This window comes from Netta rufina, assembly GCF_964035555.1.
Source record: "Netta rufina genome assembly, chromosome: 3".
Classification (NCBI taxonomy): domain Eukaryota; kingdom Metazoa; phylum Chordata; class Aves; order Anseriformes; family Anatidae; genus Netta; species Netta rufina.
The window spans coordinates 59,693,124-59,716,944 of NC_140125.1; the positions used below are offsets into that span (position 1 = coordinate 59,693,124).

Consider the following 23,821-nt stretch of genomic DNA (forward strand, 5'->3'; position numbering starts at 1 on the left):
AACACTATTAGCATATTGGAAGATTGTGTTGCTAGTGGAGGAAATAAAATGCAGAAGGAAAGGAGAACGGGGGAAACTATCACCACTGAGTAACTGATTTTAACTGAAAATGGTTAAGGAAGAAAAACAGTAAGATGGAAACTGAAACATAAGTGAAATGGAAAAGGAGCATTACAATTACGCATACAGTGAAAGCAGAGAGTAGGAAAAGGAAAGAGGGGTATATGTGTAATATGGGAAACAAATAAAGAGGTGAAATTTAGCTTTCAGCACTTCTTCCCACCTAGTAACCAATTTCTGAGAAATTCAGCAATGTGCCAGAAGCTTCCTGAAATAGCCATTAACAATCCTCCCCGATGGAGGTAATTACTTAAGGTAGGGAGGAATAACATCCTCTTCCATCAGCAAGCTGGAGTGCACTTCCACATTCTGGGGGAAGAGGAAAGAGAAAAAAGTAGGAGAACAATGGGAACTGCTTAAGAACCCAGACAGAGCTAAGACCAAGAAAAAAAAAGATAGTGAAGGGGGTGTAAGAATGCATTCAGACCAGCTGGGGCTTCAGTAATGTAAGCTCCAGCTAAGGGGACTTCAATATAAAGAAAGACATTGAGGGACAACAGAAATAACCCCAGTGTATGAAAGAAAAAGTAATTTGATTAAAACCTTATCAAACGTCATTTTATCAATATACAATTTTATACAGAATTATGTACGCTAGATAATACCATAAAGTACAAAGAAAAATTGAAGTATCTTGCTCCTCCTGATGCTACTGAATTATAAATAGAGGCTGTATTTATAAAAGAGGATGTAGACACTGGCATGAATAATCTGTAAATAAATATGGCAACAAGACCAGATGGATTTTGAGTTAAATGCTGAAAGGCTTTCAGAGGAGTTTTAATTTCTCTAACAAGAAACTTATTTGATAGTTTAATGCGAGCAGAAGACATCCTCTCCTTTGGAAGAAACAATGATAGTTTTAAAATCTAAAGAGAGGTGGGATTTGACCAGCTGCTCAAGCTTTTGAGGTTGAGGTAAATATGAAGGGACATTCTCCCTTCACTCATTCTCTGTCAGAGTTCCTCTCTGGAAGCGACCACACAGCTGTCCTGGGGTGAGGAAAAGTGCCCCCCAGCTTTTGAGGTGCAGGTACGAAATCTCAGGTAGAAATCTGCCCAAATCATAAAGGAGTAAAGGCTTTGCTTTTCCAGTATCTTCCACTTCAAAGTGTTTGTTTTTCTCCTTATTTGGATGAAGGAGAAAAGGGGTTAATTTCTGAAATAAGTGAAACTTTTATAGGGGCTATTATAGATTTATACAAATTAAAAGCTTACTGGAGACAGCAGGGAAAACTGAGAAAATGCAATGGCAAATGATACAGAAAAGGTATTACTCATCCTCCGTTGTGGAAATTTACACAAAGAAATACTACGAAATACTCCACAGATAGTAGATGTCTCCAGCCAGGATCCTGTACATATTTCAATGGTGACACAACACGCTGGAGAGGCTGCTGAGAAAAAGCTATTATTTGCCCTTACGGGATGTGCCTGCACGGAGCTGCAGGAGGGACCAGAATGACCACTTTGTGGTGAGTAACAAAATTGCTCCAGATCCTCTTTGCTTGCTGAACACTCCTTGCAAAGGCACTCGCCTTGCACAGAGGGAAAAAATAACACCCCCGTGTTGGGACTGGCTGCTACATAGCTCTCTGTATGGAAAGAATTTTTTCATCCACCGATGAAAATTTCATAGTCTCAAATGTGAAACACCCTTTTGATGGAGAAACAACCACAGCAGGACTGGTAGAAGAGAGGGTGGGCTTTTTGGAATATGGATGCTGTTTCATAGAAAGTAAAATAAGGGGCAGGTGTAACCTTACCATAAAGCAATGGTTTTTGCAATTGTCCGAATGGAAGGATTCAATTTCCATCAAGGATGGAAAGCGGTTACAAACTGTAACATACCTCCAGAAATGTACAAAAGTGTAGGTACAGATACCTGTAAAGTGACAAATTTTGCATTAAAATGTAGCTTCTAGCCAAAGGAAAAAAGAAGGCTTTTAGAAAAGCAGAACGGGGCTTCCTCCATTTATAAATGTTAACGCCATTCTGAAAACATTCTTCTGTCTGGAAATAAAATATGCCACCTCCAAAAGCACCTTCTTTTTCAAAAGAGCAGACAGTAACAACAAAAACAACTCTGAAGTCAGAGGTGGCAAGTTTTTTTTAAACACCTCACATTCATTTCTAGCCTTAATCTACTCATCTTTTCACGGAAGGATCAGGATAGAACAAGTTTCTGTAGCTCCTGATGAGCTGTAAGTAAAGGAGTATATTGACAGAGATTGTAAAACCTGCTCCACAGCATTATGTATGTGAAAGAATTTAGAATGACAAATAACCTCAGGGTCATTTTAATAAACTTGGGGAACCAGGTGCGAGATGGAAAGTGAACCCCAATACATATTTTAAAAGGCTGGAAGTTATTTAAAGTTGTTTTCATTTTAAAACATAGTATCTGGGTATATAATATGCTTTCCTGCAAGCAAAGGTAGTGCAGGAGTGCAGTTCTGACTCACTGTCATCAGAACTCAGAGATCAGAGGCCCTCATCAAAACCAGGTAGATCCTAGACATTGCATTCCCACTGTACCTGGCAAAGACTAGACCCTGTATGTTTGAGTTATGCTTATTTTTAGACATGAGTCTCAACATGTGTAGCAACTAGTTTCTAGAAACCAGTACTAATTTCACAGCTGATAAAATATACGGAGACCTGAACAGTGTTTTAACTGGCACACTTCCCTTAAATGAGTAAAATATTACTTTTACATTTTTTCTTTTACATTCTTTTTAGTAGCAATGAACACATATATTTCTGGTCACATATCAAGATGTAAAGTATTCTTTTTCTAAAAGAAAAAGTTTTATTGATGTATATAATTTGGCTCTGATTATAAGAGTTTTGATGGGCAGCAAAATAACTTTGCTCTTCATTCCATTAATTGGATCATTAGACTTGACCTTCATATGACGATTTTCTCTGACTTTGATCCCTTAAAAGGATGATTGCTTCAGTACCAATATGTCATTTAACAGTTGATTCACACAGAAAACAAAATACAGTAAAATTAGGCGCCAGGTGGGGAATGACTTAACTCTTAGCTGGTCAGGACTCTGAATTCTAAGAAGATATTTTAAAAAGAGAGAATGAAAGGTACAACACTTTAAAAGCCAAGAGAGTTCCTCCTCTTGCTATCTTTAAATCATAATTCAAGGCAGTTAATCAAGTTTTTCATGTATAATAGACTGATTTTTTCTATATCAAAAATGAAAGTATTACTGATTATATATTTTGGTGGGGATTTTTCCATAAACCCCCTTCTTTGCATATCTAATATGAACACTGGGAAATGCTGTGATACAGATCTTCCCAAACCAAGAGAACTAATAATAGACATATGGTCACGTTGTGTAGGTTGGTTGCACTGAAAAGTGCAAATATGGAGAAATTACTCTAACTTACAAACATGCTTTAATAGTATTTTCCTCAGCTCATCCTGTAGCAAACTGCATACCGTCCAGCCAAACAAAGCAGGACAGAAATCCCCAGTGAGAATTCACTGAAATTATTATTATTATTTTTAATATCCGTAGTGCTGACTGTGACCTGATGGGAACAGGTAATGTTCTGAACAGCAAAACTCCCCTTGGACTGGAGATTAGCAAGCATCCAGTCTGGGGGAAAGGAGATCCTCCAGCCAAACACTGAAACACTGGACTGGGACTCTGAGGCAACAGTGATTCCTTGGGAATTAGAAATTAATTTGCTACATATCATTTAATTCTTATTCTTTCTGCTAAGTCTGTGAACTAGCACAAAGGTTATGGTATGAGAACTGGAAGTGAGATCCAGCAACCTGTTCTACAAATAGCTAAACAGCTTTAGAGTGGTGCTATACACAGTGAAAAGCACAGTATGTTCCACACACACACACACACACCTTGATGTGACATATCATGGTTTTAGTGAAATATACATTTATTAAACTTATTTTGGCATTGTCTGGATTTAGAGCTGTAGTAATAATACATTCTAGGGAATCTCCTCCCTCTGTTATTCTTTGTGTCTTGCACGTACTGTTGCAGCCAAGTTACCACCATTAATGTCAAAAGAGTGTACCCAGTGCAAAAAAATGCAAACAGTAAAATAGGAACTCGATTAAAGTAAGGTGTTTAGATTATTTTTAGACATAAAACTAGTGCAAAATTATTTTGAAAAATACAACTATTTCAGTGTCCTTACTCTAGTTTATGATGAAGTTTATGGCCATATATACACATATACTAATATTTCAACGTCAGTGCCCATGCTAGCACACAATCACTGAACTTGTAAGAAGCAAAGGCACTTGGAACCCAGTCGTCTACTAATAAGTACTTTAAAAATCTCTTCTACAAACGTCTCTGTAAAACTAATAGGATTGCTGTGCGCAATTAGGCAGTGGAAGAAAGGTTACGTCTGTTGTACTACAGAGGTTCTGATGTCAGAGAAGCTCCAATTAAGTGACCTACGCTGCTAAGTTGGCCTTATCTCAGCCTATACAACCATAATAACCAGATATAATATCAAAAAGGTAATTATGTTTTCAGAGTAGCCTTTATGGAGGAATTTTAAGTAATTGGGAAATGTGAGGAATCTGAAATCTTAAGGATCAGTGTAGTTTCAACATTACTGTTGCTTGGGGTTGCAAGAACTCGATTATGATGCATTTTGGGGAAGATCTTTTATTATTTTAATGAAGGCAATTTATCGGAAGTTTTAGTTTGCAGCAGGAGGATGATGTAGTAAGTATTTGAAACAGAGCGGAAGATGAGTCTGTGGCTTACGCTGAGAACAAAACCATGTTGGGTTGACAGGGAGGAAGAACGAGGTGCTGAAGGGCAGGGCGAGAGCCACCAACACCACTCTGAAAGGACAAAAATGGCGGCGCCCCCTCCCCTCCCTTTCCCTCCCCTCCCCTTCCCCTCCCCGCCCGCCTCTCGCCTCCCGCCCGCCGGGGGGCGCTGCGGCGCCGGGCCCGGCCCATCCGGGCCTGGGGGAAGCGGGGCGGTGCCTCTAAGCCCCGCCCACACCCCCGCAGCCCCGCCCCTCCGGCCGGGCGCAGGCGCGGGGCGGGGGTGCGCGCAGGCGCGCCGCCGCGTGGGCGGGACGGGGGGCGGTTGGCGGGGGCACGGTGCGGGCGGCTGCTCGCGCGCGGCGGCGGTTGGCGGGGGGCGCGCGGCGGCCGCGGGCGCTGAGGGAGGGGCAGGGCCCGGCCGGGCAGGGCCGAGCCGAGCCGAGCCCAGCGGCCCCCTGCGCGCTCTCCGGTGCCCCCCCCTCCGCCCGCCCGCCCCTGTCGCCGCCAGCCGGTGGATGCGGGGAGGCGGCGGCGGCGGCGGTGCGCGGAGCCGGTGGGTAAGATGGAGGGCCTGACGCTGAGCGAGGCGGAGCAGCGCTACTACTGCGACCTGTTCGCGTACTGCGACACCGAGAGCACCAAGAAGGTGGCGTCCAACGGCCGCGTCCTCGAGCTCTTCCGCGCCGCGCAGCTGCCCAACGACGTGGTGATGCAGGTAGACCTGGCGGCCCCGCGCCGGGCGACGGAGCCCGGCACCGCCCCGACGCTGCTGCCCGCGGGTGGACGGTCCCGGCCACTCCCTTCCCTTCCCTTCCCTTCCCTTCCCTTCCCTCCGCCGGTCTCGGGCCGGGGGGCGCGGAGCCATTGTCCGGGGCCAGCCGGGAGGGGAGGGGAGGGGAGGGGACGGCGCAGCCCTCGCAGTAGGCCCCGGGGTGAGGGAGGGCCCGGCGGTGGGGTCAGGCAGCTGCTGGGGGCGCTGGGCCTGCTGGTTTGGCCCCCAAAAGGGTCTGGGGGGTGTGGGGGAGGCTGGGCCCGCAGCCCGCCGGTGAGGAGTGAGGGGGCAGAACAGCTGGGTTGTGGAGCAGCGCCTGTGCCCAGCAGGTATTAGCTGTGGTTATCAAAATGCTTCCAACAGTGAAAACCGGAGTGTTAATAGTGACGTAAGTCTGCGCTTACGGTACGTACACACAGACCTGTAACGCTATTTCCTTGGCCAAGTAACATCTAAAGGTGGTAGTAGTAGCACAGAGCTACCGGCATAGGAAAGTCTGCTCTGGTGTGCCTCTCGTAATCACTTGAGGATAGTATCCCCGGTGAACCATTCATACCAATACCTCCTTGCAATACAGCTTTTACAGCTTCTGGAGTACCCTGTGTTCACTACTTTGTAATTCATGTGTTATTTCGAGCCACCCTAAAAACTTCTTTTGGATATAGCTTTACCCGCAGTCCATTCTGTCTTCCATGCAGAAGAGTGTCTTCCTCTTCCCAGTGAGATAAGCTGGCCTTTTAACAGAACACTAAAGTTACTGTAGCCAGAAATACAGCACACAAGTTTCAGCCTTCAGCAGTTCAGTACCAGATTTCAGGAGAAAACTTGCCCCTAACAAGGATTACTGATCTCTTTTGGGCCCATAAAAGTGACTTGTTTAGTTGAAAGGAATGTAAGGTGCCCTGAATCATGTACTCCACCTCAGTATGAAAGATGATAGTTGTCAGCAGTTGTGTTTTTAAATGAAGTAGCAGTAGTGGGGTGAATAAGAAATGCTTCTTACTGGTAAAACTAGTAGTCTTTTATTTGATGACTTGTTAGACTGGACTTTATGGTTAGAGAGTCTGCACGTTCAGTATTAGGAATGAGGTTTCTCAGGGGCCACCCACTGCGCCTTTTTGTGTGTGGCCAACACGTTACAGAAGAATCATCCTGAGAAAGGGAATGTTTACCTGTTTGTTGTATTTAAAATCTCTTTTTCCATAAAACTTGCCTACTTTTTCTACACTGTGATCCAGGCTAGTGCTGGAGATTCTTACGCAGAGATCTAGAGCAAGATCTTGGAGACACTTTGAATTTTGAATGGAAGTGGCCAGAGATTATATCCTTATCTGTCACAAAGGAGGTGAAATATTTTCTTGCCAAGTGGAGTGCATCTGAAGGAAAGAGAAGCTACTCAGGCATCGTTCCATGGGCTCTAAATAAGTGAATTTAAGAAGCAGACCTGGCTTATCTCTGTGGTGATCTCAAGGAAAACTTTGCCATTAAAACAGCAAACAAGATGTTAGATTGCATGAGGAATGAAACTGTAAATAATACAAAGAAAGTCAAAATGCCCTTAGCAGTTTGACCCATTTAAAATGTCTTGTGCAATTGCTATTGGTCACCTGTGAAGTGCTTTAAATTTGAGGGAGAGAGTATGGTTGCCTAGCTTTTCTTTGTACTCACTGAAATATGGCTGTACCTCTACTTGATGCAGGCACGAAGACATTGGTGAGTGTTCTTCTGAGGGAAATTGTATTTGTTCCTTCAGAAGCTGTGAATGTGCAACTAAAACTCAGGATGATACGAGTTTAAGAGGTAACGAAACCCCATGATGAAGGTGGAATTTTACTTTACACTGTACTGGGTTCTTACCTGTTTGTTTGAAGCACCCGGTGTTTGTGAGGGAAAGGAACTTGATTCAGGTACCCAGTTCTTACATAATCCTGGAATGCAAGTGGAGTACTAGTCAAGTGAAATGCTAAGTACGTTGTAGGTATACAGAAGAGTGCAAAATTGCTGCTCTTCAAACTTGCAGGCGCCAGGTAGTCTTGAGGAACTACAGGAGTTTTTTTTTCCTCTTCAGTACTATAGGTCTGTAGGTACCTTTTGAATAATCCAGTGTTAATCCTATTGAAAATGAGCATGTGTGATTTAGCTGCATTTTTAGTAACTTTTGTTCCCAAGTCTGTTTGGGGGCTGTTGGCACATGCAACCTGTCCTGCAAGAAGCTGTGTTTGAGACTTCTGTCTTGCAAAAGGAAAACTCAGTATGTGATCTTATAATAATTGTTCTTAATCATTCTCATTTCTGGCTCCAAGGGATACTACCAACTACCTATTAGATGGGAATAAATGAACATGCAGAAGGCTGAAGCAGTTACGATCGGTGCATATAAATCATATGCTCACAAAGCAACAAAAATCTGGAGTGAAGAGCGGTGCCTGCCACATAGTATGCATCTGTGAAAGGACAGCCTTATTGCTACCGCAGCGTAAATACCACACACAGCCTTACAACCTCAACTGCTCATGTGAGGACATCTCATTAACCTGTATTTCTGCCTTCTTGTGCACATCCTTGAAATGAGCATTCAGGTAGAAGATCTGCATAAAATGGTGGATAAAATTATGTGTGTTGAGATAACAAGTTGGGCTACTTCACAACAGTTAGGAGTTTTTTAAATTGCTCTCAGGGCACGGTTCCACACTGCAGTTACTCCAGTCCTGTGGTGAGCTGCCACCGAAGGAGGTGGTTCAGTGTTCCCCCGGCCACGTGCTCCTGCTGCTTCTTCCCCTTGTACAGACACCAATGGCCATCCAATGTTGTTCTACTACATTGATTCCAGGGGCTACGCAGGCAGAAAATCACAGTTTTTGTTGCTTTTATTTAATCTCTGTATCACCTAACACTGAAGTTGAACGGATGTTAGCGCTGGCACAAAGAAAGAGGCAGGAAAACTGTTCGCTGACAAAGGAAAAGAGGGGAGCCTTCCTCATTTATAGTTGCTGGGTATTTCAGTTCTGACTTAGCACGAGTTTCACAGTAGCTTAAACCACCAGAAGTTGGAACTACCTTATTCTTTTGAACATACAGTGAGCTGGTTCAGGGGGCTTGTTTAGCCAGAAGTTTTGTTGCTTTTTCGCTTGTGTCAGCTGCCTGATTGATGGCTCAGTTGCCTGTGCATTGGTGTTTATGTTAGCAAGTAATACAGCACAATACAAGAGATGCTGAGGACCTGACACTGTATATGCATTTCACAAGCTTCGCTTTGACAAAGTTCTGGCATGGTGTCTCAGAGTGAGTGGTAGCAGGAATTCATTAGGTGCGTTCCTCGAGTGCGCCTTCTAGGTTAGCTTCACACAAAAGAAATCCAGTTGCCTGTTCTGAGGTGGTTCCGGAGCGTGAACCAGAGCAGTGGGGGTGATCAGAAGATTTGCTTCAAAAGTACTCCTCGCATCTGACCTAAAATGCTAATGTAGGTATGCTGTTCAAGTCTGTTCCTGGTTCCTCTGTGCTGGCAGTGAAGTTGCTTGTAAAAATCTATCATCAGACAAAAGGGGAAAAAAGAGAAGTTCATTACTTGTGTGTGGGATTAATATGGCAGCTGTCCCGTTTGTTTGAACTTTCGCTCTTTGATTATGAATTACAGAACCTTCACAGGACAAGAATACGATCTGTTGTGCATATAGTACTCATCTGAAATAGGCGAGTCAAAGCATCTCACTTGAAAATTACAGCATTATCATTAAACAACAGATGTTTAATGCATGTACTTCCTCTAAATCTAGTGAACTGTAATCTTCAGTGTTGGTGTTGTATACAGTAGTTACCCAACTTCTAATTTTGTGTTACAAAGTGTTTGAATGACAGGTGAATTAATTACACAGTTACGCTATTTTTTCCAATTACAACTGTGGTTGCTCTAACTCATTAAAAACCTAATATAAAGCCTATTTTTGGCTTGTTTGCCAATCTGTAATTTCAGGCATGTTTCTAAGGAGTCTTTACAGACAGATTAGTTCTGATCATTCCTGTGTCATTGTAAAGAAATTACTGCCACTGCTTGCCTATCTCTACCCTTTGTCACAGTTTTCCGCCTTCACATGGAAAATTGTAAGAAAGTGCATACCTGGGATGCAGCTGCTTCACTGTAAGGTCCATAATCTGAGTGTAAAGCCTAATTCATCAGCTACAGTTTCTGGGTTGTGCAGAAAAACCACTAAGATGCAAGCATATGCTGTCTGTTGTTCTTGGGCTGATAGCTGTTAGCAAACGTGGAGAGCACGGAATGGCAGTTTCCGAAGGTGCCAGAGCTCACCTGTTGGCACGGGGTGCAGTTACAGTTGGGATTACAGTCCAGAGGCAGAACGTGGCAAAATGAAATGGCAGGGTCTTGGTTTGAAAATGTTGACTACTTTGTTAGATGCTGGGTTTTAAAGAGAAAAGTGATCTAAGAAAATAAAACTTTGTTCAGGGTGATTTTATTGTTGCAATTAACGTTTCAGTGAACTTCTCTACACAAAGACTACCTGTTTATCGAATTAGTAGAATTTACTAAATGCCAACTGCAACTGGAAGCTGAACCAGGGCATGTATAGGTTTACCTGTACTTAAATTCAGCAAATTCATCAGAATTATGATATTTTCAGAGCTGGTGGGGTAAGAAGTTAGATAAGAAGTTAGAATTTCTTGTGCATTGCAAATCTGTACCTTCAGTTTGGATTTGGAATATATTTAAAAATGTGTAGTACTTTCAGATCTTCTCAAAAATGCATGCTGTGTAAAAACCTTTCTCCTCCTAATAATGATCTTTGCATAAACTGCAAACAAGCCTTATTTTAAAAAAAGGATCACTTAATTGCATCCAGCTGATACATTACGTATTTTTTACTTTAAAGCTCACAGGTTTTCTACATTTTAAAACAAAATTGGATTTCTTCTGGGGCATATTTGTAAGAGCTGATTATTAAAGCATTCTTCTGATGTAGAAATATATGACTATATTAAGCATGAACAAGAAAACTACTATTTTTTGTTAGCCTGAGCAAGTAAAACTGTTGCATCTGTAGCCCTTTATAGTTATAATATGTATCTAAGTAAATAATCTATATCATATTTATTTAAGGGATGTTTATATGTGCTTTGTATCCCGGTTCTCATTTAGGAAATGAATTGTTAGAAATGTTGTAAATAGAAGCAGTGCCTGGATGTACAGCTAAGAACGTTCAGGATGTGAATTACATATTTTTTTTCCTAAAATGCTGTTGTGGTGGAGTATTTTTCTTTCAGCTGAGCAGTAAGTTAGATTTCTTTCTCTGTAAAGATGAGGTATTTAAGCAATCTACTTTTTGCTAGTGCCAGAAGCGATGCCTAGATTTGTATCCTGTGCATTGTGCTTAGAATTTTTGGTAGATTTCTGGTAAAAATGTTTTATGCGAATGCTGTTACCTTCATAGAAACTGTACTGGGCTGCAAATCAGTTTCTCTTTGCAGTTAATTAGTTTGAGTAGTCTCATATCTCACTTAGCATTTAGTCAGAGAATAATTACTGTTTTTCAAACCAAAGGCAGGAAGTTGATGGCAAAACTTCAGTACTGTAGATAAGCTCTATTAGACTTGCATTTGTTTTCAGCTGCTTTCTCAGTGTGATTGTTCTTAAGCTTTTGAAATTGACTGGAATTCATAATGTATAGTCACTTCTGTTGTAAATAATCCCTTCATAATTCTGTGTGCCAGCACAGCATTCAGCTAATTTGGAGTGTCACAGCTCAGCTTTATTTGTAGACAGGTTTTTTTAAAATTTGTCATCAGAGCACAGCAGGGATGATTAATACCCATTAAGAATCAGGAAATAGGTGATCTTTAAGGTCCCTTCCAATCCAAACGGTTCTATGATTCAAATATCAGAGCCTTTTGTGACAAATGCGTCTGTCTTAGAATCAAGTTATCAAGTTGACAAGTTTTGTACTTGTTTTTCCTGTAAAGATGATTCTTTAGTATTAAAGTTTTGAACGTTTTCCACGTGTGGTGTAATGCAACACAGTAATGGTTAGCAGGAAGATGTATTTCCCACTTGTTCTCTTACTTTATTTATTTATTTATTTATTTATTTATTTATTTATTTATTTATTTTTAGACCACAGGGATATTGGGATATTATTAAGGCAGCAGTGTATTTCTTTCAGTCAGGCACTAAGGGAGCTGGTTCTTGTGTTTGTGACCTGTGTGTTTTTCCAGCTGGGGTTGGTGTCCAAAGAGTTAGATTATCCCTTGCACTTGTTATACAAAAAGTACATTAAAGCTTAGACGTGCCTGTCTGAGTATAGAAACAGTGTTTTGATAGGTTAAAGGACTTGGGGAAAAAAAAAAAACACAAAACTGTCTGACCTGAATTGCTGGAATGATTAACTTAGGAGATCTAAAATGCTCTCGGAGTATATTATCAGAGCAGCTAGAAGGCTCTGCTTCAAATGTGTCTCTTTCAACTTCAGTAACCCCAGAAGAGAGTGACCAGCACAGGGCTGTACAAAGTCTAGCATTTGGTGCTGACTTACTGCTGCTTCAGAAAATTAGGCATGACTGTGGAGAAAAATCTGTTCTTACAGCAGTGACGTATGCCACTTGTTTTTCAGAAACAAAATGTCTTAAGTCATTTAAGAACAGTGTGTGTTAGTAGCTCTAAGCCTCAAATAGAGCCCTATAAATGTGCAGTTCTTAGAATTTTAATTACGTTTTGTTTCAACTTTGGTAGACGTTAAGGCTTGTAGACTTTTTGAGGAGAAGGCAAGCCGTGCAAAGCTAAGAAACTGATCAGTACTGCCTGGTCAGGTTAATACTCTGAGGAAAATAGATTTAGGTGGGAGAGCAGCACGATGTAGTGGGCACAGTAGCTTCACATGAACTTGTAGAAGTGCTCAGGTATAACGAGACTGATCTGAGCAGTCCTGTTTGGCCAGGCCACAGTGTCACCACTAATTCTGGGATGGAGAATGTCTTAATTTTCACTTTACATTAGTGAAAAGCCAGTGGGTTGTGTTCAATCTTTGAGGCTTTTCTGTTTCATGTTTATTCTGATGGAGTGATGAAAAATGACTTCTGATGAAAATACTAAAATCTAAAAAGTAAGGAAATAACTAACAAGGAATATCAACCAGTGGAATGTATCAACCGCATATGAGGTCTGAAAGGAATCAAAATCAAATGCATGCTGTTCTGTTCAGCATTTAGCAATTTAGAAGAAATTTTGCAGTTGCATGGCAGGATCATCTGCAGTTAGAACATCCATGTGACCTCCCATGAAGAAACTTGCAAGATTTATTATTGTAGTAATACTTTGAAATGCTAAATATATTGCTGTAAAATACAAAACTTCTTCATTACCTGCTGAAGTTGGCTGCTTTCTCAGGGTTTGTATTGATGCTTTGGCTGTTACCATTTGTTCTTGAAAATACAATCAGTTGAGTATGATGGAGTCATCCTGGGTGTCTCAAATTGTCACAAACTGGCTCAGGCATTGCGAGTTGGTGCTGAAGTGTGTGTTTCCTCCTCTCCCATTGCTCGAATTCTTCATGGCACCACCAGGAGAAAGGAGGAGAATTCTTTGTAACCTGGTGTGTAAATATATTTTTGGTATCTATAGGTGGTTTATTTGGGCGAGGCATATAGTACTTTGTGGATTTTGCAGTGATGTTCTGTTCAGTTGCCTCATTTCTACCTTTTCTGCACCTCTTAACTGCAAAGCACACAGCTTTCTTAAAGCTGCAGCCTTGCAAGAAGTTTAAAGGCAAATGAACAAATCATTGCTGCCAACCACACGCTCCCATGTGTCTTGTAGCTGCTGAAGTGTTTATTGGCTGTAAACTAAACGGATTCAGTTTAATAAAACAACAGATAACTGTCACTTTTTGCAGGCTTACTGAGTAATCACACTGCAATCAGATATGAGAATCATCTAGCGCTCAGGAAGGGGGAATTGTGCAACTGAGAGCAGAGAAGGAGCCACACAACAGTGGTGTGACTGAGGAAAGAGCTATTTAGGTTAAGCAGTGATGTAAAATTGCATAGGAAGAGACACGTATGTGGCATATCTCCTTTTAAAAGAAACTCTCATTTTGTGTCAAGAATTGAAAGTGGCTTTTCTGGACTGTGTTTTGCTGCTTCATTATTTTTTATTCTGAATTCTCCTTGCTGCTTTATTATTGTTACTGGTCATAGGTACCTTTTTCACATGAGCACCTGCTCTACCAGAACAGCGGTAGAGAACATCTTGGGGCAAGCAGAGAGCAACTCTGCCTTCAGTTCTTCCAGCTATGGCTTTGTACTCCTTTGCTTGGGAGGACAGGAGTTGCTTTCTAAGTTCATCTGTCTATCTGGATTTTCCGTTGATCCTATTAAGCATGTCAGGAAGGATATGCTTCTTTTTGTCCTATTTTTGACGATACTTGGCAATAATTTGTTAAAGAGTTAGCCCTCTGGCTCTAGATGAGTAGTCTTTGGAGGGAGGGCCCCTCCAAATCACCATTTTGAACTTGTGTAGTTCAAATATGCATGCTCCAGGCAGGCAGCAGCAGTTCCCCTGCAGCCTGTGGAGAGGCCCCTGGTGGAGCAGGCTGATTCCCTGCAGCCCATGGGTCCACATGGAGCAGATCTCCACGCTGTAGCCTGTGGAGGAGCCCCTGGTGGGGCTGGAGATCTGGCTGGAGTTGCTGCCCATGGGGAATCTGTGCTGGAGCAGTCTGTGCTTAAGGGATGGACCCCATGGTGTGGACCCGTATTGGAGCAGTTCTTGAGCTGCAGCCTCTGGGAAGCTTGGTTCAGAAAGGATGGCATCCCATGGGAGGGACCCTAGCTGGAGCAGGGGAAGAGCTTGAGGATGAAGGAGCAGCAAAGACAAAGTGTTAGGGACTGACTGCAACCACCATTCCCCTGCACTGCTTAGGGGAGGAGGTTGAAGGGGGTGGATGGGGAGTTGTATTTAGTTTGCTTTTAATTCTTGCTGGTCTAGCCTGTTATCAGTAGGCAATAGATCTCAGTATCTCCCTATGCTAAGTCAGTTTTGCTTTTGATGGTAATTGGTGAGTGATCCCCCTGTTCTTACCTCAATCTGTGACCTTTATCATATTTTCTCCCCTCCATTTGAGAAGGGGGAGTGAGAGAACTGTGGTGGTGATGAGCTTACCCATCAGCGTGAAACAATGATAAATAATAAAGAGGTGTGAAAAAATACTGATTTAGAAATGAAGAATCTAAAATACGAATGGTTCAAAAATTCGTACAGTATGTGAAAACACTGAATTAATTTTTAATTGAAGTGTTCAATGCATTTACTTCTTAAAAAATAGATGTATTTCATGTGTATGTCATAGCAGAATTTCAGAGGATCAGTGCTTTTTGTCTGCTGCTTTTCTATTAACGGAGCATAAGCATGACTACAACTCTGTCAACCCTTATTCAGGGAGTCAACACCCTTGTAAAACAAATTCCCAAATACTGGGGCAGAATCATTCCTCAGTGTTAAAATGCTGGCTCATTTTTTTTAAAAGCCAATTACATTCTTTATTTCTGAAGTGATTAATTCTGAAACTTGTGAATCGCGTGTATGTTTGAACCTGAAATGACCTGTGGAATGGGAAAGTTTAGCTTTATCCATAGAGAACTGATTCTCAGAGCTAATGAGTAGGTTTTTCATATTGCTATTTGTTGCAGAATATATTCCCTGACAATATTCTAGTAGTCTGCTTGCACCGCGGCTACATGCAGTACATGAAAATCAAGGACAGGTAAGTATATGTCTCCATATATAGAGACAATAGGAAACAAAATAGTTCATGGCCAGAGTGTGCATCTTCTTGGAAGTACTCCAGTGCTGTTGGTTCTGTTTCTTCAAAGGCCTGTGTTCTGAAGCCAGATTTGTGGCTTTGACCAAGATCCGTCTTGAAATGGTCAGTAGGACCTGAAAGGAAGACCTTACTATTCCTTGTGCAACAAAGTGCATCACTGTCCCAAATATACCCCGCAGGTGGGAATTCTTAGTATCAGCTGAGTGTATTTACTGCTATATGAAAGTACCTAGTAAGACAACTGTATGTATTAGATCTAGGTAATATTATACTTGCTGTCCAGCACACGAATGTTTTCTACTTCACAGTTACTGAATTAAATACAGCAATGATCTTTGCAGTGATCTTCAGGTAGGTTTAAGTCTGTTTAAATATGCCAGATACTGCATACTGCAGTGGTGAAGCGTAGAATCCTGAGCAATACTAGGGCTGTTTCCCTTAGTGGCAGTTTGTTTGTCCTGTCTCCATTTTTTTCTTCCTGTGTGCCAAGGTTTGTGGAGCCCTGCAGGGAACTGGGTCAGAGACTCAACTTGGTTAAAAATAACCCATCGGAAGGAGGATCTCTTGTCAGTTCTGTCTTGTTCTTACTACACGGTGTTGTAAACAAGTCTTGCATCTGGGAAGCTGCCTGTTGTCAAGTGAGATTTTTCTGAAGGAAATTCCAAAATTCTTGATTAATAACTAACCAATATTGTTTTGTCTAGCTGATGGTAGGTGAGAGAGACTAGTTGGAGAGCTGTCAGGCTGAAAGACAGTGGTCTGCAGTTAGTGAAGTAGATCCGGTAAAATGAAGTCACAGAAATTGATGTGTTGAAGATGGCTGTAGAACAACAAGATTAGAAGGTAACAAATGTCAGGAAACAGTTATTCAATTCAGAAAAAAACACAGGAAGTAGGTGGTCTTAGGTCTTTCTGTACACAGTAATGATCACTGATTACAATGTAAGTTACTAAAATGTTTTTTCAAGTTCCCTTATACCAAGTTACATTACACTGTCAAGTTATGGTTAATTTTTGTTGTAGCTGAGTTGAGTGGGTTATGTGACTTCAGAAGAGCACTTTTATATGACAGCATATCCTAGTACCCAGTAGGAGGCTGTAGTGTAATACTTTTAATTTGAACAGTATCATTTCATTTTCTGTTTAATGTTTGTCTGCAGAGAGCAAAGCTCTTCTTGTCATTGGAGACATCAAAGGATTCTCATCAGAGAATGACTGCATATGGGAGACAGAAATAACATTATTGACACGTTTTTTTATTTTAAACTATGAATCAAAATCATTCTGTAATCATATATTATTTTTTTTATTAAATTACTTAAAAACAGCATACAGGTTATTCTGTTTTTTATTTTTTTGTCTGAAGTGTAGACCCTTAGCTTGTTTTAAATGTATTGCTTGTTTTTCAATTAAAAATTTATGGTCAGTATGTGTAGCAAAACTGGAATATCACGTACTGAGTAATGATGCACTTGTGTGCTCATGTGGTCTGGTTTAACTTTAATTTTTACAATATCTGATACAAACTTACAAGGAAACTTGTTTTGCACTTCTGGTGCCTAGCTTATAGGAAGTAATTCCTGGTAATTGTTTCATTTAAACCTAAAAGAAGACTTTCTTCCTCTAAGGTTGACGGAGCAGTAGCAGAGGTTGCTCAGAGAGGCAGTAGGGTCTCCCTCCTTGGATATACTCGAAACACAACTGGACGTGGTCCCAAGCAACCTGCAGTAGCTGAGCCTGCTTTGAGCCAGGGTGGTTGGACTGGATTATCTGCAGAGATCCTTTCCACCTTCAACTGTTCTGTCGTAATGTACATTCTTTCTTTGTGTATATGAATTATAAAACAAACACAGGTTTATACCAATAAGAAAATGCAGTCACAGCAGGACTAGTAGAATACCTCAAATTAAGAATCTGTTTATAAAATTGGGACCAAAATGTTTATTCTGAATCCCAGTTCTGCTTCTTTCTTAATATCTGTATGTGATTTGTATATACCTATCTATAAAATAAAAATAACTTTGTGTCTATATGCTTTTACTAGGTATCAGACTTGTGTTACCATCCTAGTTAGGTTGACATGTTACAGAAGGTCCACCGGTGATTTTGTTCACTCCCTCCTCTTGCCATCCACCATGTGTGTTGTCACTGTCAGCCTTGAAAAGTGCCTCAGTCTTGCCTCTTACAGCCCTTTTTTATGGATTGGTTAGTTCTTTAGTAACTCCAAGCAGATGAAAGATTTTTATCTTTACTATGTAGGTGGCATGCATCTTATTTCCTTTATTGCCTTACCATTGAAGAAGTTAAAAACTGTTGTACTTTTGTATAAATAATGTTTACAGATTGTGGGCTTGATTTGCCTTGTAAAAGAGCCTGGGGGCAGGGGACTGTGATAATCTGGAAAAGTTTCCCAGAGAGGTTTTCTGAGGTCTGAGAAGTACGTTTTGACACATCTGATAGATGTTAGTTAGAAATCCACGTCACCTGGATTTCTAAAACAGTTCTTAACCTTTCATTTCTTTCAGTTCACAAAAATTCCCCTGCGGTTCTGTGATTCTGGTTTCCAAGTCCAAGGACCCCTTATTTGAAACCAGTGAGAGTTCTAGAAAGTATGTGCTCAAAGAGGTGTCCTTTGTCAACATACTGCTTCCTATAAATGTCTGATCTGTGCCAGCTCCTAATATTGTTAATGCTACTGTTAACTCTTTGCAGTATGCAAATGCACTGTGTGCAACTTCCTAATTGACAGCTGCTGCACTGATTCTTGTATCAACAGTTTCAAGCTAGTCCAGAGCTTCACAGAGCTGTTGGCATGAACTTCGTTAATTGCAGTGCTGTAATGTCAGGATCCTCATATCTAAGGAGGTGAAAACAGCAGTAGAGCGTTGTGTCTTGAAGATGGCTCTGCATTCCTCAAAGAGTTTAAGGAATTTATTCCTTATCCTCAATAGTCCTAAGAAGATGAAAGTCCTAAACATAAAACAAATCTCACAGAAGCAATGCCTTGATTTTATTTTTATTTTTTTTGGTCCTGTCAGTTTAGCTTACTGCCTTGCCTGTTGAGTGTTTAAATCCTCCTTCAAGGAGATTATAGGTAGGCTGTTTTGGGTATGTTCAAGCATGCTGTCAGTCAGCTGAGGGGCTCCACTAGGTCTTTGCGTTTAGTGATTTTGCTCAACCGTCAATCACGTGTCTGGGTTAGAGTCTGTTTGAACTGGAGGACTCCTTTATCCGCCTGGGTGGATTTGACAGCTCCTTGTTCAGCAGTGTACAGGAATTTTTTTCTGTATCCTTTGCTTTTTCATTCTCATGATACTTAAATGGCTTTTTTTTTTTTTTTTTAACTTTTCTCCACTTTCTGAATCCATGCTTGTATTTCCCCTCTCATACTTGCCTGCCATTGTAGCTTAATTATTAATCTAGTCTTCAACTAAAGTTTTTTTCAACCTGGCGGTATTGACTAGCTCCAAAAAAGACAACTTCTAGTCTGGCACTGATTTTGAAATTGCCAGAAGCCATTGCTGTCTGATGATTGCATAGGCTTCAAATAACTATGTCACTGCTTCCTTTCATAAAAAGCTTTTCCAGTCTGCTTGCTTATTTATCTGTTCATGCTAGATCACTGGATCCACAAGTTTTTTTCTTTAATTATTGTCAAGTACATGGATACTCAGCAGTTTCCCAGGATATGATGGTTATTTTAAAAGCAAAATAGCTCTTGTACTGATTTTGTTTGTTCTAGCTGAGTCTTGTTGAGTCTCCACTGCTTTAATTCTGCCAATTATTTAAACTTAATGTTATTATTTTGTCCTTAGGCTGGGTATGGACAATTTATTTCAGATGTTGATGCCTCAAAGTTTTTGAGTTTTCACCTGACAGTTTACTGTCACTTGTTTCCTTATGGCAGTCCTTGCAGTCCAACTAGTGTACTGATACTAATGTACTGTATTCAGAATTATTGAACTCTTTAGTTAATGAACATTAAAGAAATCCATTGACATCTGTCCAGATACTATGCTGCATAAATAGTATATTGGGGAAATCCAATTAACACAGATGCTGTAGGACAACATAGGAAGTGTAATGCAGACATATGCAAGTGAATTATTGCAGCTAGCTTCTGTACAGCAGGATTTATGAGCACTATGCACAGCTGTAGACCTGTTGATCCTCCTGGGAGTGCTTTGGGACTAAGTCTTTGTCAGCTTCCCACTCCTTCCTGTGACAGGTTTCACAACAGCTTATTTTCATGAGGTCCGATAATCCCGGTACATGGTAAGGAAATACCTAAGGAGCTTGCGTTGGGCTATATCTAGCCCAGCTTTAGTTAATAAAGCCATGTGTTTGATAGTAGTTACCAAAGTCTCTCTCCTGTTTTAACAATTCTACAGCATACAGACTAACTCCTTTGGGCCTTGTGGTTCAGTCGCTATGTGAAATCAAAGCTGCCTGTTTCTCAGTTGTAACTTGCCTGCAACCAGTAACTGTGAACTTCTCTGTGAACTTCTCTGTCCTTCAGGACTGCTTCTCATGAGAACTGGGAAATCTGTCAGGACAGCTTTCTCTTAGTCCAATAAATGTTTATCCTAGTAGTTAGGAGACTAAGAAGATATATCAAGACTAGATTTGCTAAACTGGAAGCTTATGACTGAGCTCTGATGTGAAGGGTGAGGAGGGGAATTTGTGACTAGTGGATGTAGATGAGGCTGAAATTTGGGTACCTTCTCTGCATGTATCTTCATAGACAAGGTTTCACAGGCCTTTGAGCCTGGAGAGGGGTTTGAAGGAGATGTACTAGTAGTATTGTGAAACAATTGGGCTTCTTGAGAAATACCAAGTTCATGGGATCAGATGGGTGCTTCTGAGTGTGTTGTGAGAGCTAGCTAACATCATTGTAAGCATTCTTTCTTATTTTTGGATCATGAAGACCAGGGATCTTGGTGACTGGGGAAGGACATGTAGCCGCCTTCAGTAAGGAACTGCATGTTGGTCAGGCACTCTTCAGTCTATGAGAAAATCATGGAGCATGTCCACCTGGAAGCCATTTCTTGGCATATGATGGCAAAAGTAGTGACTAGGGTTAGCAAGCATGAATTTGCAAGGGAACTTGTCAAACAGATTGCTGTGATGGAAAGACAAGAGCTGTGTAAGAGGAGAAGAGCAGCGATGTTGTCTACCTTGACTTCAGCAAGGCTTTCACCATGGTGTCTAACAGCATTGCTATGTGTCATTTGGAATATTACAGTCTAAATGAGACTGCTGGGTGCGTTAAAAGAAAAAGTGGATTGTTGAATTCAGTCTGACTTGGGGCATGTCATGTTTAATGTCTTGCCGGTGACCTTACCAAAGCAGGAATGTATCCCTACCAGGTTTGCAGACTCCCAAAGTGCGTGTGTGGGTGGGGGGGGGTGGGGGATGGAAGCAAGCAGTGTGTTTGAATGTGACAGTTTAAAGGGACCAAAATTTCTCTAAATTCATAACAGAAAGATACAAAATCACTTTGATATAGCACATCAGGGAAGAAAGGGGCATAAGATAACACGACTTCTGTGCTGTATTTCTTAAATGAAACAGAGCATCTCTGTCATTGTTTAGAGAATGTAAAGATCTGCCTTCTTCAGTCCTGAAGTGATTTTATACGTGTATATATATATAAATGCGTGCATACTTTTCTTGTGCTGTGAATGCTTTACAGGTTTATTTTACAAGTTGGAAGTTGAGCTGTAGCAAACCTGTATCAGAATAGGCTGGAAGACACCATTTACAACTGTCTTCAAATTTTTCCTTTTTATAAATCCTACCATCTTCATGGAAATTCTTCAGGCAGAAATCAGGGAGAAATAAGGGGCAGGACCATTTCTCTAATTTTATTAGTAACATCCTGTTCAATTTTGAGAATTGAACTTGAAAACCTTCATGTCATGTTTCTGGATTACATCTGGCAATCAGTATAATACTAATACCCCTAAAAGCAGACTTTTCTTTTCTGTAATAGTTAAGAACCAAAGACAGTATAGCTGCTGATAGAATAGCTAGTAGTGAAGTAGGATGTTTATGAGCTTTCTAGTCTAATTTAAAAAAAAAAAAAAAAAGACCCCAGTAGTGTCTTTTATTCTCATATCATCTCTGAGAGCCTAGATGAAAAAAAAAGTTAGATAATTGGGAAAAACATAAGATTTAGACTTGCAACTTCTGGTTGTGAAGAATACGATTCTCTTTAAGTCTTGCCACCTACTATTTAGGGATTCCATGTGAAGTTGTTACTGAAAGGTTGTATATAGAAAGTTATGAGCATTTAATGCAAGGGAGGCTGCTTTGAAACGTATGAAATTGCTTCTGTAGAGCAGCTTGTATTTTAAGTTTCCTTATAGAAGTAACTGTGTGTTTTGTTGCAGATTATGGAGCTCTGCGGTGCAACAAGACTTGGCTATTTTGGAAGAAGTCAGTTTTATATTGCTTTGAAACTTGTTGCTGTGGCCCAGTCTGGTCTCCCTCTAAGAGTGGAAAGCTTGAATACAGGTAAAATAAAGGATGGGGAGGGTGGGTTGGAACTCAGATGCTAAGCAGAATTACTGTACTTGTCTCACAGAGTTTCTTAGAGTAATCTTGTAAATTATTATGGTATGTCTTTTTATATGTGTTGCTAACTTAATACCAGCTGTGGAGAGACTATGAGGAAGTGTGTTCTTACTATGCAATAAATGAGATACCTCACTCGGTAGGAGTAAGATACCACTCATTAGGAGTAAGGTAAGTGCTGGGCTATCATGGACCAAGCGGGCAAATACTACTGACTACGGTGTTGAGGACAATTTCATTCTGTGTATTACTATGTGACAACTTTTGTGCTGCATCCGCTGAATAAAGTACTAATAGGACTAATGTGTGAAGGAAAAGAGGAATGCACCATTTGCAGACTTTTGTAGGTGATGAGCTTATGGAGCCTTGATTGCAGCAAATGCACTTACCTTTTCCAGTGACACATTCCTTTACACTTGGCTTGACAGTTTTCTCCCTTGTGTAGCCCAAATACAGAGATTAATGGCTTAAGATCTTTCTATTGAAAAACCTGAGCTGTACAAGATCTTTATCAGCCAAAACACGTTATCTTGTTTTTTCAAAGGTCAGCTGTGATGTGGGTAACTAATTAGAAATAGGAGATGCTCATTTTAGGATGAGGGTTCAGAACACCACAGAGAGCTTTGATATGAGGCTCTACTGTAGCCTTCCGTAAGTGGATCCATGTCTGAGATGAAAAGAGATTTAGGAAGATGATGTACTGAACTGTAAGCCACTGCAGCCTTTTGCAGCAAGGACACAACTCTCCGCTTGCAGATATTTTTGGAGTGCGACTTCGTATAAGGGTGACTTCTGTGGCAAGTTTTGTTTGTAGAATACATGTTATGACAATTTTTATATGCTGATAATATAAAAACTCTTAAGCTTTCTTTCATTCTGAAAAATATAGGTTAAGCAGAGTAGGTAAGGAAACTACATTAAAAGCCACTTGATAGCTTTATCAAATACCTCAGTCCTATAAAAGCAAGGAATCATCAAGTATACTTTCCAATTATGTTTATTCTAGGTTGTACAAATGGTTTATACTGCTTTTATGTTTTTTGTAGCTTTTTGGAAAAGCATATAGTCTTATGCAACACTTTGCTAATATTCAAGTTCCTTTCTGCTCAGAAGCCACCCTCTGTGTGTAAACTTTTACCATTGCTTTTGTGCTGCGTGGTCTACAGCTTCAGAAAATTGTAGCAGAATGCCGTAGAATCAGCAAGTTGGAAAAGGAACCTTCAGCTCCTAATACTTCATAGAATTGGGACTTAATGAAGAATCCCACCATTGTTTATCAAATGCCCATTGAAGCAAGTCTATAATCTCTATATGTAATTATTTCAGAGTTTTCATATGCTTGATTTTAATATTAGATACCTTAACTGGACTTTCTAATATGAAAAAGGTTAGCTGTGATATCAGAAGGAATTTGAAGAATTGAAGGTACAGAATTAATTCAAAAATATGAAAACTGTTACAAAAAAAGCAACAGTTGGAACTTCCATGATGGTGTACCTTTCATTGGTTTATAGCTATACTAGAAATACTAGTAATGTTTTTTTCTAGGAATAATTTTCTGTAACCAGTTCCAAACCTACTAAATAGAAAAAGTATAATTAACAGACCATTTTATTTTTACCCTGTTTTTAGCTTTGGTTGTCTGTTGCCTTGGTTGCAGTGGTTCCAGTCCTGTCTATGAAGTCCCTGCTTCTAGGATAATTTGGGGGATGTTGTTGCAGATACTAAGCAGCTAAAATAC

General features: G+C 40.6%; 1 protein-coding gene across 7 annotated transcripts in view; it reads left to right on the forward strand.

The window, feature by feature from the left end:
- The first annotated feature begins 5,225 nt into the window (after positions 1-5,225).
- REPS1 (RALBP1 associated Eps domain containing 1) overlaps positions 5,226-23,821 on the forward strand; it is a 65,456-nt gene continuing 46,860 nt past the window's right edge. For 6 of the 7 annotated variants that reach the window (XM_084283700.1, XM_084283705.1, XM_084283702.1 and 3 more), the window contains exons 1-2: positions 5,226-5,620; positions 21,897-22,020. In XM_084283700.1, the coding sequence (XP_084139826.1) occupies positions 5,468-5,620; positions 21,897-22,020 (277 nt within the window). In that variant the 5' untranslated portion in view covers positions 5,226-5,467. Of the gene's footprint in view, positions 5,621-21,896; positions 22,021-23,821 lie in introns of those variants that run through there. The other variant, XM_084283706.1, reaches the window with a different exon arrangement.